Source organism: Tiliqua scincoides, chromosome 8 (assembly GCF_035046505.1).
Source record: "Tiliqua scincoides isolate rTilSci1 chromosome 8, rTilSci1.hap2, whole genome shotgun sequence".
In the NCBI taxonomy this organism is placed as follows: Eukaryota; Metazoa; Chordata; class Lepidosauria; order Squamata; family Scincidae; genus Tiliqua; species Tiliqua scincoides.
The window spans coordinates 31,238,485-31,251,917 of NC_089828.1; the positions used below are offsets into that span (position 1 = coordinate 31,238,485).

The 13,433-nt window shown below is 41.3% G+C and overlaps 1 protein-coding gene across 2 annotated transcripts in view; it reads left to right on the plus strand.

Moving 5' to 3' along the window:
* PTBP1 (polypyrimidine tract binding protein 1) overlaps positions 1-13,433 on the plus strand; it is a 48,654-nt gene that overhangs the window by 11,002 nt on the left and 24,219 nt on the right. Inside the window, exons 3-7 of one of the 2 annotated variants that reach the window (XM_066634784.1) lie at positions 4,781-4,856; positions 7,328-7,500; positions 8,956-9,102; positions 10,180-10,350; positions 12,161-12,271. In XM_066634784.1, coding sequence (XP_066490881.1) covers positions 4,781-4,856; positions 7,328-7,500; positions 8,956-9,102; positions 10,180-10,350; positions 12,161-12,271 — 678 coding nt within the window. The remainder of the gene's footprint in view (positions 1-4,780; positions 4,857-7,327; positions 7,501-8,955; positions 9,103-10,179; positions 10,351-12,160; positions 12,272-13,433) is intronic. The other variant, XM_066634786.1, reaches the window with a different exon arrangement.

The window sequence follows — 13,433 nt, forward strand, 5'->3', positions numbered from 1 at the left end:
TGGTAAAATTTGAACCACCTATTCTAACTTCAGACATAGCAATAAATAATGACTTACGGCAGTTTAAGTCTAGTTTATCACTGATCTACATTGACAAGCTGTAGTTGGCCTGCGAATGCAACACCACCGTAAAAATAAATGTGATCACCTGGAAATGAAAATGAACATGGCATCTTTCTAAAGCAGCATTTCTCAAAGGGTCAAAAGTTGCAAAATTGAAATCTTTTTCACCCTGATGTGCCACAGACACATATATGTCTGAATATAGTGTCAATCCACACCACATAGGTTTTGTGGTCTTTCTGGCTTCTTGAAGTTCTCACTATTCTTGATGTGCATACAAGTTGCAGTCAAGCTTTGAGAGATTTGGTAGTCAGAAGAAGCATCCCCAGGAGCCATGCCATAGACCAGCAGCTGATGGCTCATGGACTATAGTTTGAATAGCACTGCTGTAAAGCATGTTTTGCCAAGCAGATGGAAAATGAAAGCAACCATGACTTTCTGTACATTTGGAATCGATAAACCAGGGGTGTCAAACTTGTTTTATACCGCAGACTGAATAGCATTCATGGTGCCTACTAAGATTTGAATGTGACATAATTAAGCAGCAAGTGATGTCATTAAGCAGATGATGACCAGAAAAAAGCATTTCTCTCTTACCTACAAACTCAGTAGCTGCAAATGACATAAGAGAAAATAAGCAAATTTTGATAATATTTTCAAGATATAGGAGAGCCTAATTTTTACACTGTCAGCCAAACAACTTCTGCTGAGGTATCGCATTTATCAACTCAGGTACTCTGAGTTGATATGCCTCAGCAGAAGCAGCACTGCTGAAAGAGGAACACTGGAAGAGCCCAGTTATCATGTGAGCCAGATAAAGAGCATCAGGGAGCAGAATCTGGCCTGCAGGCCTTATGTTTGATACCCCTGCTCTAAACCATACTGTGAGCTTCCAAATTACTGATTTGTGTTATCAATAGTCCTGCCTTTCCACTTACTAAAGAAGCTAAGGGCAGCTTATAAGGCTTCAAAACAATATACAAAATATATACAAAATATACAAAAGAAAACTCCAGTAGCCAAATAGAGGAAATGGTCTAAACATTTGTTAAGTATAGAGTTGATATTCCTTTAAACCATGGTTTCCCATAATGTCTGAACTAGCTGTTGTCTTAAACATTCCAGGAAAAATATCAGGAGTACCATTGGCCTATTCCTTGTAAAATCTGGTTTGCAAAAGCAGAAGCAGTAGAAGTAGGCTTGAAGATCTGTATGTAGCAATCTTGTCACAAGAAGAATATTTTGTTAGTCAAAGAGTGGTGCAGGGCAGTTGCTTGACTAGCGATTGCTTTGGAGGACAATACAAAAGATCCGAAGTAATTCTCTTCCCTTAGTTTGAAACTTTTGGCCTACTTAACCTGTTTGGGCAGGTAGGGGCAGTTAATTTATACAGCAGCAACTGTTGAGAAAATCAGATGGGTTATGCACACCAAGAGGTAGTATTTCAGCTAACTGGAGAAAGCTAATGGAAGTAAGATTTTATCATGGTCTCTGGGAAAGGGGACACCTGATTGGGAGTCTGAAAGAAGAAGCAACCAAGTTCTGTTCACAAAGGCTTGAGAAATCTGGGACAAGATAACTAAAACTGACTGGTAAAAAAGGGTCCTTTTAAAACTTTAAAATGTGTTGCCATATCCAGAGCTTCAAATTCCAGTGATTCACATCACTAGGTAGTCCTGTTGAACATGAGATTTCAGATTTGTGGTGATTATCAAGAAAGTGTCCTTGCAGCACAATTGCTTTGGATTTCTTAGGCCACATGGCTGCACCTGTGCTGTCCCAGAATTTCATTGAGAGTATACCCATAAGACCAACAGAATAAAACTTTCAGAGTTGCTAAAACTTAGTTGGAAGAGGATTCAAGCCAGTTAGGCCTATATTGCAGTTCATGGTTGCCAGCATATGTGCTTGTACCTTGTTGACAATTGCATACTTCTCAGAGGTTAAGATCCACTCTGCTTTAACAGTTGGAAGGATGCTCTGCTTTGGAGCAATCTTCAAATGCATGGCTTATCTTAACAAAACTGTGGTAGTTCCAATTCACTTGCATACTTGCTCTTGACCTTTTTCTTGGTGGCAAATTACCTTAAAGCAGAGATTGTGAAGCTCATTATCTTGTGAAACTTAATGGTCAGAAAACATTTCAGCATTCTAAGCAAAGGACAAAAGCAGCTGCAGGCAATACAAATTCTGACTTATTTGTCTGTCATCTGAGAAGATGATAGACACTGCCCTCTGAGAGCTATGTGGTATTCATCCACTACTGTACTGGGGTCTCTACCAATGTAGTTTGTGAATCCTACACTGTGGCTTCCTCTAATTTGCAAATGAGTATCTTGCATGTATTATGGGCAAGCACAAGGTAGATTGGGATCTATGGAAGAGCTCTGGATGACATGCAGTAAATTGGCAAGATCTGATACTTGACTGTTTATCAGCAACTGAAATGTGTTTCACTTTTTAAATTAGGTTGCTGAAATGAAGAAGCTGGAGTGGGGAGAGTTTTGTGTGGAAAGATTTCAAAATCAGTTCTAGTACTGAAAACATTCCTGGACCGAGCATGTTCTCAGACATCCCTTTAGAGTCTGTGCCCCAAGCCCCCTAGGTGGCACCTGACTCTTACTTATGGGTTGTAGTGTAAAATAAAGTAGAACTTCACCCCTGAGGACTGCTTGCCCCTTTATTAAGTCTCCTAGCTTTTGTAATTGCAGAACATCTGTAGTTAAATCTCAAGGCCAAATTAAGCCATGTCTTTGAACACTGGGAACATTACCAGTTTCAAGGCTCTTGCCAGTTCCATCTGGTGCTTAAACTTAGTAAGCTTTGCCTAATACTTGAAATGTGTAGATGCTCAGGTGCTGGGTTTGTTGAAAACAGAGGGAAATATACAGAAATGTTTCAGTAAACATCCTGGAGGTTTTCTTGTAATAAGTAATAACTGCTGCTCAGCTTAGTTCGTCTAGTTGAAGACAAAAGTCTTCTTGAAGATTTTACCTGAAAAGGTCTGCTTTTAGAATGCAAAAGGATAAGCATTGTCCAGTTAGACATGTTGTCTCTGGAATCCAGGTAATTTGCACTATTTGAGATATTCACTGGGTTCCTGAAAATGTTGGCAGACTCCTTCCTCTGGGTTATTTTTAATGCTTGAAATAACCACAGCATCTCTTCATTCCAATGGGTGGATGTTTAAACAACTTTCATTTTTTTAGAATTTCATGATGTATCTGTTGGAGATGTCAAACCCTTTTCTAACTTTATTGTCCCCCAAGATGTTGAACGTGTAGCCTACAATAATTAAGCCCTTTATCTGCATGTCAAGTTTCTTCAGTGGAAAATGAGGTTAAGCTGGGTCATCTCTATAGAGCTATTGGGTTGCATTGGTTTTGTCATAGCTGACTGAAGTAGGTTGGAGCTAGCCTGGTAAATGGTTGGTTAGTATATCATTCTAAAAGTCACACTGACAGGCATTGCAATAGCTGCCTTGGTGTATTGTCTTAGAAGTTATGAATAAAGGTATCTTCTAGCCTAGCACACTAGAAACAAGTGTGTCAGAAGTAAACTCTGTCCTGATAAGTTCTCAGTAATTCTCACTGTCAATCATTTGCAAGTTGTCTCCACAGCCTCTAGGTCAGCTGTGAAGTTGTATAGGTATTGTAAGCTGGTGCAGCTTGAGCCATTACAAGCTGTCACCCCTGAAGAAGTATGTCTTTTTCTTTGGTGATTGTCTGATTATAAGGCAGAACATCTTTGGGGGGAAAATGTTCCTTGTGTTCAGAAGTGTGTGTTCAGATAGCAACTTCAACATTCACTGGCCTTAATTTTGTCTGCATATTGATTTAGGAGTCTGTCTGCATCTTCATTTACAAATGGCAGTAGCATCCTCACTTACTGCTGCTGAAATTGAAACTTTGCTGCTCTCCTATACAGCTGTTTAACTTCTGCTGGCCTTGACTTTACCCATCTGCTGAGAAAACATTGGCTCTCCAGGAAGGTGCTGCCTCTGAAAAAGGCACAAAATGAAACTGGGACCTGTGACTAGAGAAACCTGTAGTAGCAACCAAACTTGCTTAGGATTGTGTTGTCCTCATGCAGGAGCAAACCCAGTTCTAACTCCCTGATGCAACAATGCATGTGTATTGTGTTTGTGCTTTGCATTTTTAGGCATGCATTGATACACTTACAAACGGAATGTGTGAGGGAAGACTAGCTTTAAATTTGAAAGTACCAGAGGGTATAATCTGCTTGAATGGAAATAAATTTCTAGGCCCACAAGATAACCATATTCATCATCACTTGAATAGGTGAGCATCTCCCAGCTGGAGGTTCAAGGGATCATATTTAGCTTGGAGTTAAAATCTGTCATTAGGTTTTCAGGGATTCCCAATATCCCCTCCTTGTTTTGATCATGTCCAAGAAGAAATCCACCATAATAAGTCTCCTTTCTTCCAGAAAATATACTTGATCTTTGGTTATGGGCACTGTTGGGGTAGCTTTGCCCCCTTACTTATTTGATTCTTATCAGATCACTTTTGCTGATCCCATTTCATGTGGGTAAGAGTGGGTGGTGGACAAATCAGGCTTTCTTCCCCTTACTTTCCCCACCCTTCTGCTTGGTATCTCTACCACTTCAATTCTGAATTGTCTCCTCACAGTACCTGAGTAGAATTTAGCAAAGTGCTCTCGACTTACCTTTTTTCCTTTTCTGTTTCTCTTCCAGCGGGGATCTGACGAACTTTTCTCTACTTGTGTCACTAACGGACCCTTTATCATGAGCAGCAACTCTGCTTCTGCAGGTAACATTGCCAGCCCAGAGTGTTAGCATTTCCTAAGGTCCAGGTTACCCATGGAGGGTTAGTCCTTAGACTTCTTGGAATGCTTATTCTAGTCAGCTTTACAGGATTAGGTCGCAGTCTGAGAGGAAATGCTGCTGCTACCTTTGTATTGATGGTTTTCAACAGTCTGCTTCTCCAAAGCTTCTGCACTGCCTGTCCAGAGCATCTCTTTATAGATCTTCATGCTAACTAGATATCCAGCACAGCTTAGAAGAGCAAGTAAAGGCAGAGAAGCACTATCAAAAGTGAAGACTGCAGCACTCTGATCCTTTGTTTTAAATGCTAAGTGGTGTATTTTCTGAAACTGCTGTTTGAAACATGTTCCTGAGAACATTGCATAGCTGCCTCTCTCCTGAGAGCAGAGGAGATTCCTTTTTGTCCAGGGGTGAGACAGTTTGATACTGGTTTTTTCCCCTAGACCTCCTTGCTGTTCTTGCATATCAGGATTGACTTGGAGCACACTCTAACAGTAAACAGTTGAGACTTGTTGGGCTAACATTTGACCACCAGCTGGTAAGCATCAAAGGAATTTTTAAAATGGGTGCTTTCCTGTATTTATCTTCTATTTATGCAACCTTAGCCTTCAGTACTGGGTGAACTTCATGTTAAAGTGGTATAAGCTGTCAGCACCTTCAACATGTTCCTACCTTCTCATACAACAGAATATTTAATATTGCCAAGACAGATGATAACCCAAATGGAAACTACTGTTATAGAACTGAGAAGTAACATTCTGTATTTATAATAATGGGAGAGGGCTACTGTAATAAAATTTTGCTTATTTCCCTAAAATTTCCCTCTGTGTTTTGGTTTCCTGTTTTGAGGATATACACTGTTTCAGACAGTATTTTTTTTCTAAGATTCTGTTTTTGGCTGAATTGCATTTCCAGGTGGTAACTTGAGTCACCAGCCCATGTGTTGTTAGCCACACGAAGCCATTGTAAATGCCTCTCTGTGGTATCCTCTACTGTAATGCATAGAGCATTATGCACAGTCATGATGCTTGCACCGAACAGTGGGTTTAAGTGGATGCAGAAAACAACCTTGTCATCTGGAAGGACTACATGGTGCGCCATGCAGCAAATAGTAGCGATAGCTTAGACGTGACACCTCACCACAAGGGTGTAGTTTCAGGCTACTTGAATGTAACGTGTGGAACAGCCTTAAAAATATTATGGCCCAATGTGTGCTTGCCCACAAATTCTAGTCTGGCATTTGTCAGGCTTGTAAAAATACATTGTAATGCTCTCAACCCAAACTAATCACAGACCTTGGTTGTAACATCTCTGTGAGATGGTGCGTAATGAGAGCAAAATATCCCCCTGTGCTTTAGGTGGGGAGGAGACCACAGAGTGTCTGTTAGCTATTGATTTTTTTTTAAAAAATGAAATACAAAAGTACCAGAAAGCTGTTGATTTCCAGTCCTCGGTTGATATTAAGATTCATATGGCGTGTGCATGTTCTCTGGCTGGGCGTAGCCATCTTAAGGCATAAATGACTGTGCCAGTAAATGTGGCTCCTGCCAATGATAAGTTACACAGTGGCAAAATGAACTTAAACATGTGACCTATATAAGAAATGGAACACTGGGAGTAGGAAGCTTGCAGCTGAATTAAAGTGGTGAGAGGATACAGCAGTTTTACATAGAAGCTTGTACATGTGTATCGGAGAGTGGCTTCTATAGATCTGTGCCCTTCACAGTTGACACCTCAGTGGAAATCTAAGGTAGTGCCTGAGATCTCTTTGTTTGTATTCATTAAAGCTCCACACTTTATCTGGTCTTGCCAAAGTAGTGACCATATGTAATTACTATCAACGAGGTGTTTCGTTTTCAGTAGTTGGAAACAAGACTAGGGTTACATGCAGGTTTACAAAAATTGTGGAAAAACTTTTCTCATAATGCAAAAATTCTGAATCACCCAATTGGCAGTAGATTCATGACAACACAAAGTATTAAAAGAGAATTAGACCTCTCCTCTAGAAATCTGTCCATTAACTATAATGACCATCTGTAACTTCCACATTTCAGGGATAGTGTACCTCTGAATAAAAGGAACTTGGGGAAAATTCAGAAAACTGTTACTTTCATGTCCTGCTTGCAGGTTTGCTGGAGGCACCTGCCTGGTCAGATGCTAGACTGAATGGAGTTTTGGTCTGATCAATAAGGTGGTTTCTCATATTCAAAGAGGCAAAACCACCAAATGACCTCTTAATTGTGACCATTTATCACAGTGCAATGATATGAAAATAGACTTTTCCTTTTTATCCAAATTCCACTTTCTGTGTATGTGCTTGTAATGGAAGCTTTGAAATATGACATGATTCACTGAGCTTTCACTCATTGTGTTTTTGAGTGCAAAGTGGCTAATTAGGAGGGCAAAGTCTAGCCAGACTGCTGGAGATGTAACCAGCCACCTCCCATCTCTTTCCAGCCAATGGAAATGACAGCAAAAAATTCAAAGGCGACAGCAGAAGCGCAGGAGTTCCATCACGAGTAATCCATATCCGGAAACTGCCCAGTGACGTCACAGAAGCTGAAGTCATTTCCTTGGGGTTACCCTTTGGCAAGGTCACAAATCTACTAATGTTAAAAGGAAAGAATCAGGTAGGTGGTGCTCTTGCCTTCTGGGTGGAAGCCTGTAAGTTGTATAGAAGCAGTTTCTATATCATAGTAGTTAATGACTTCAGTATCAGACTGTAAATTATATACTGATCTGCAGTTGCTGGTAAAGTATGAGTAAAACCAGTTCCAGTAAAAGTTATTCAGCATTCCTGGGACTGAAGTGTAGCCAGAGATCACAATTTTCTGGATATTAGAACGTCTCTTGTAGCGGCTGTCAGTTTCATTTGGAACATTGTTGGTTTTCCATAGTTGTTGACAGCATTGGCCACAAACCAGAAGTTGGGGCTGATGATTTTGCTAAGCTGATTTAATAGAACTGTCCAGATCAAGTGCTACATATCCCAACTTTTTTGGTAGATAGATGCTGGTCTGTTTTCTTCATTGCTCCATTTGCTAGCCTAGTAATATTCTTGGTTTGTACAAGTCGAGAAGTTAAAGGAAGCCTTTTCTGAATCTTTTGTTCCACATAAAAGTCCAGAATCATGTTCTCGGTGCACTATGCACATGATGTCAAACTGTGCCCAAACAGTAATTTGATAGACTAACCTATGACAAAGGTGCCAGAGGCTTGGGATGTTCCTGGACAGATGCAGGGGATGCTCTAGTCCTCTCTGCAGCAAGCGCAAGCCTGTGCTGCTGGTAACGCTTCAGCTCTTGACTTCTAAGCCTTGAATGAAGCCAGAGTCCACACACCAGTTAAGGAGCCTTCCTTAACTAGGAGTGCCAGAAGCTGAATTGGCATTCTCAGGGTGCCAGATCCTGTTTTCACATGAGAATCTTTGAACAGGACTGAAATAACCTCAGGCATCTCTGATTATTAAACACACCTTGCTAGGTGCTTAAGTTTTTTAAAACCCTGTTTCTGAAAATGGCCTCCTGATAGGCAACATCTGCACCTAGCTTTGTTTCTTGGCAACAAGTTTGAACTGCACAAAGCTGTCTTGCTTTTAGGAAAAAAAATTGGTTTGGTAAAAACCTTACTGGAGTGAACAAGACCTAACAGCTAGCTGTCGGAACGATGTAGTGTATGAAAACCAAGGAAAACTACACGGCCATATTGAAATATGCAACCTGTAGACAAGTTTGAAAGTAGGATGGAGCACAGTCGCTAGCAGCCATCTTTCAACTTCAGACTGTTCTATTGTGAAATCGGGGCAAATCAGTCAAAACCAGGGCAGCTTTCAGTTGAGCACACTATAAAGCCCCAATATAATGGCTGCTCTCTTCTGCAGTTGTCTGAAAAGGTTAATGTATGTTCAGCCCTCCCTGAAGATGTGCCTGGATGCACTGTTTTGATTACCAGATGGGATTTAAAGATCTCATCTGTGTGGAGTAAAAGCAGCTTGTTCTGGTTGCTCAATTTCAACCATTGCATTTGGGTCAAGAATATTTGGACTTAATGCAGGTTGTACTTCTGTGTCTACAATTCCTCACTAGGCTTTCATAGAAATGAACACTGAGGAAGCAGCTAACACCATGGTGAGCTACTACACCACAGTAACTCCAATCCTCCGGAGCCAGGCCATCTACATCCAGTTTTCCAACCACAAAGAACTGAAGACTGAAAACTCTCCAAACCAAGCAGTGAGTTGAGATTTTGTTCCAAGCTGTCACACCTAGAACAGTCTTGGACTTTCCATACTAGCCACATGCTGTAACTTAGACTTACCAAGGAGAAGAAATAAGTAATGGGAGCCTTGGGGCTTATGGTGATAAGAGTACAATGTCTGAGGGTGGGGGTTGTTGATGGCACACTCAAGGAACAGAGTGGACTACCATAAGAATTGAACAAAGAGGGGCACATCCTCCTAGGAAACTCACGAATAAGAGCTTCATGAAGCTCCTTCATGTTTATACAGCCCTGTAGACTGTTCAGAGCATTTCACATGACCTTGTAAACTGTAGTCACCACCACCAGGTAAAGTAGGCCATGATTATTATTCCCATATTGCAGATGGGTAATACGGAGGCAGAAATGGGAGACTGGGGGTGAGTGGTATGCCTGAGTAAGTTGATGGCATGAAACAAAATTTAACTGAGGACTTACTGGCTTATAGTTCTTGTAGGTATTTTGCTATGCTACACAGCATAAGGATTGCTTTGCATGCAATTCTTATTGCATTTACCTTGACTTTAGCTTATGTTTAATGGACTTTGTATTGTACGATTGTGCATAGTTCAGGTGTTTGCAGTAGAAAAGCTGGTTACTAGAGGTATACAGCCCCACAATATTTAGGTTTCATGCTGGCTTCCATAACTTGGGGGAATGATAGACCCATCTCTCTCATTTGTTCTAATTTTTTCTGGAATTGGGACCACCAAAACACCCTGTGATACTGAATTCAATAGGTCACACTCATGCAAAGTCCTACTGACTTCTTGTGTATCCCAGACTTCCTGCTGCTATTGTGGCATCTTCTGGCATATTGAGTGAATCATACATCTCTTTTCTCCATATAATGATTCTGTAAACACTATGTACCCTCTTCAGCTTTAAAAGGACTATAATCATAAGGCGTGTTCAGACCTTGGCTTGATAAAATGACAACCATTTGCTGTCTCATTTAGGAGAGCTTGCAAAGACAATGTACCTGGTGAAGTTAAAATGTAAAATGGTGTGCCTTTGTGATTTATTAATGTCCTGAACATTTGCTTCCACAGCGTGCTCAGGCAGCCCTGCAGGCAGTAAATTCTGTGCAGTCTGGGAACCTGGCCTTGTCAGCTTCTGCAGCAGCAGTAGATGCTGGGATGGCCATGGCTGGCCAGAGCCCCGTCTTGAGAATCATTGTGGAAAACCTCTTCTATCCTGTCACACTAGATGTCCTGCATCAGGTGAGGGATTCAGCTAGTATCTGTTGGAAACAGCCATTAGCAGCGTGTATATCAAGTAACAGATCTGTGTTGTGTCCGCTGCTCCCTCCATCTCCTGAAATGTTTTCTCCTGGGCTGAAGTTGGTTCTGATAAATCTGTTCTGATTATTTTTGCATCTGTGGAGCACTGCACTTCTAGTATTATAATCACATTTTCATTCCTCCCCTTCTCTAAAGAGCTTGGTGGTCTGCCTTTTTGTCCTCTCAATAACCCTGTGACTGGTTCAAGATAACTTGTCTGAACCTCCATGATTTGCACTGTGGTCTCCAGCCAAAACTAGCTACAACATCAAACTAGTTCCTGATTAAATATGGCTTTAGACATGAGATGGAAGTATCTTGTGCATTTAAAGGGCACATCTGCCTACTTCAAACCAGTTTTTGGATCCTCCTTGGTGCTTTTCATTGGCCTTGGATATCTGTACCTGTGTGAAGGCATGTGTACATGCATCCTTAGATATTCCAGAGTTCTGCAGTGTTTTCTAGACAGGAGTAGTTCCACTTGGAGCTGTGCAAGTATTCTGTCATTTTCATGTGGCAGAGTACTTGAGAGGTTCTTTAAAGAAGAATATCTGGTTATTGCGGCGAGGAGTTGAAACAAGTTAAGGTTCTATTCAAATTCTGTTTAAAGCTGCAGTAGACACTCACTCCTTGGGTACATGAACTTTGTCACTCAGTGGACCAATCACCTGCAACTGCTCACATGTAAGCTTTGCATTCTGCATTGCCTGCATGCAGGAACTCACCTTCAGTTAATGATGAAAGATTGGCCTGTCCAGACAAGTCTGCTCATTCCCACTCTCTTGCCAGTAAACTTTTCAATTATCTTTTGAATTTAAAAAAAAACCGCAACCATTATGCTTAGTTCTACCTGCCCTTGCTATAAGAGATACTTTCAACAGCAGAATTCTTGATATTGATAATCACAGAAGTAGGGAATGAGCAGGGGAGCCTTCTTACCCAGAAGCAGGAATATTGATGAATTTGTGTTATATATATCAGAGCTATCTAGGGTTGCCAGATGCAGCAACATGGGCAGAAGTTGCATAAATAGAATTCTCACTTCTGCTTTACTATAAAGAAAATGCATTTTAAGCAGACTACCAAATTTGTTACAAATTTGGGAGAGTTTGAGTCACAGAAAGTGTGTGTGGGAGTGGGCGGGATGGCAATGAAGCAATCCGCTGGATCACATTGCTTTGGAGGGGCACTGGGGAAGTGGTCTCAATCACTATTTTTACTTTCTCTACTGTGTGGGGAGCCCTGCGAAGGCTGTTTTGGGGGCTCCTCACACACCTGGGAGGTTGTTGCGGGCTCTGGTAAGTGGCAGCAAACCCCTATGCCCTTCCAAAGCAATGTGATTCAGTGAATCGCGTCGCTGCCTTCGCCCCTCCCCACCCCTTAAAGGGCAGAGGCTTGAGAACCATTTCAATAGAGTATCTAGTAGTTCCTACAGTTTGACTTGAAACAGGTAATGGTAGGCCAGTTCTGCATTGTGATCTTTTCTCTGCCCATGTAAGACCCATTCCAGCTCATTGGTAAAGCACCTGCTTTGAATGGAGATGTTCATGGCTTCCGTCCCTAATACCTCCACATAGGGCTGCGAAAGCCCCCATGTGAAACTTTGAGCTGCTGGCAATTGGCATAGACAATATTGGGGTAGATGTATAAATGATCCAACTCATTAGAGGACAGCTTCATATGTTCCTGGTGCCTTGTTGTCAGACACAAAGTCATTGCTTTTTGAACTTGTTTCATTTTGTTTGTACAGATTTTTTCCAAGTTTGGTACAGTCTTGAAAATAATCACGTTCACAAAGAACAATCAATTCCAGGCTCTCCTGCAGTATGCAGACCCTGTGAGCGCCCAGCATGCCAAATTGGTGAGTTCCTTTCTGCAGTTCTTTAGTCTGAATGGTTTCTAAAATGGAGTGGGCTACTTCCGAGCAGGCGGTTACTGAGGAAACGTATCACGAGTTGCAAATCTGCTGATGTATGACGAAGTGTGTTTTTTTAATGTTCAGATGTAGGTGTGACACACAGGAGCAACAACTGCTTTATCTCCTGTGGGAGGACCTGTGTGAACTTTGGATATGCTGAAGCAAAGGGAATGAGTTGGCAGATAAGGGTTGTGTTCTTTCTTGGCGTTAGTTCCCTTTGACTCAGTTCAGTCAATTACACCAAACCTTGGTTTGTGATGCTTAACTGGCTTGGTGTGAATAAACTGAGTAATGCAAGTGTGTAAAAAGTGAAAAGACAGGAAAATGAAGACAGGTTCCTGTCCTAAGGGGCTTGTAGATATTGGGAGAACTGAAACGGGGAGAGGGGAAGGAGGCAGGAATAAAAGAGGAAACAGAAGCAATTGTTCCAGTTACATGCACTTAAATTTACAGTTGGAAATGGGATCTAAGGTATGCTGCCTAAAGCTTTGTGAAAAAGGTGATATTTGTAATTGAGTAAGGAAGCAACCCACAAGTGATCTGGGAGGTAGAGCCATGCATAAGGGGCAGTAAGGGAAAAAGTCACTTGAGAGAGCAGGAGGCCTTTGAATAGTCAATGTAGTGCCCCAGTAATTAAAATCAAGATTTAATCTCACTTTCAGAACTGAGTAAATTGAACTGAACTTTTTCTGTAATGCATTCATTCTGTTGGTACAGCAAAAGGCAAAATAACATGCAGAAATCTGCTAATTTTACACTCTCAAAAAAGATGCCTTTGCATAACTAAATGTAAGCTCCAGAAGTTACCAACTGAAAACCAGTTTTAAATTCTAATTGCCTAATCTTAAATCATACCAGAGTTTTCTTTTGCCTCTGGCTATTTTTCTAGTTGGGGTTGCCAGGCTGTCTCAATGACTTTTCCAATGTTGCCAGCAGTAGTTCAAAGTTCTAGTGCCACTCTAGAGCCTGCAGTAGCATTTGTGCATTGCCCTCCAATAGCTTGGTGTCATTTGTCTACTGTTGAGGGGGAGGCAGCACAGTGTTGGGATTGTGATGCAGATCTAACATAACCATATTTATGTCCTTGGACCCTCAGTTTCCTATT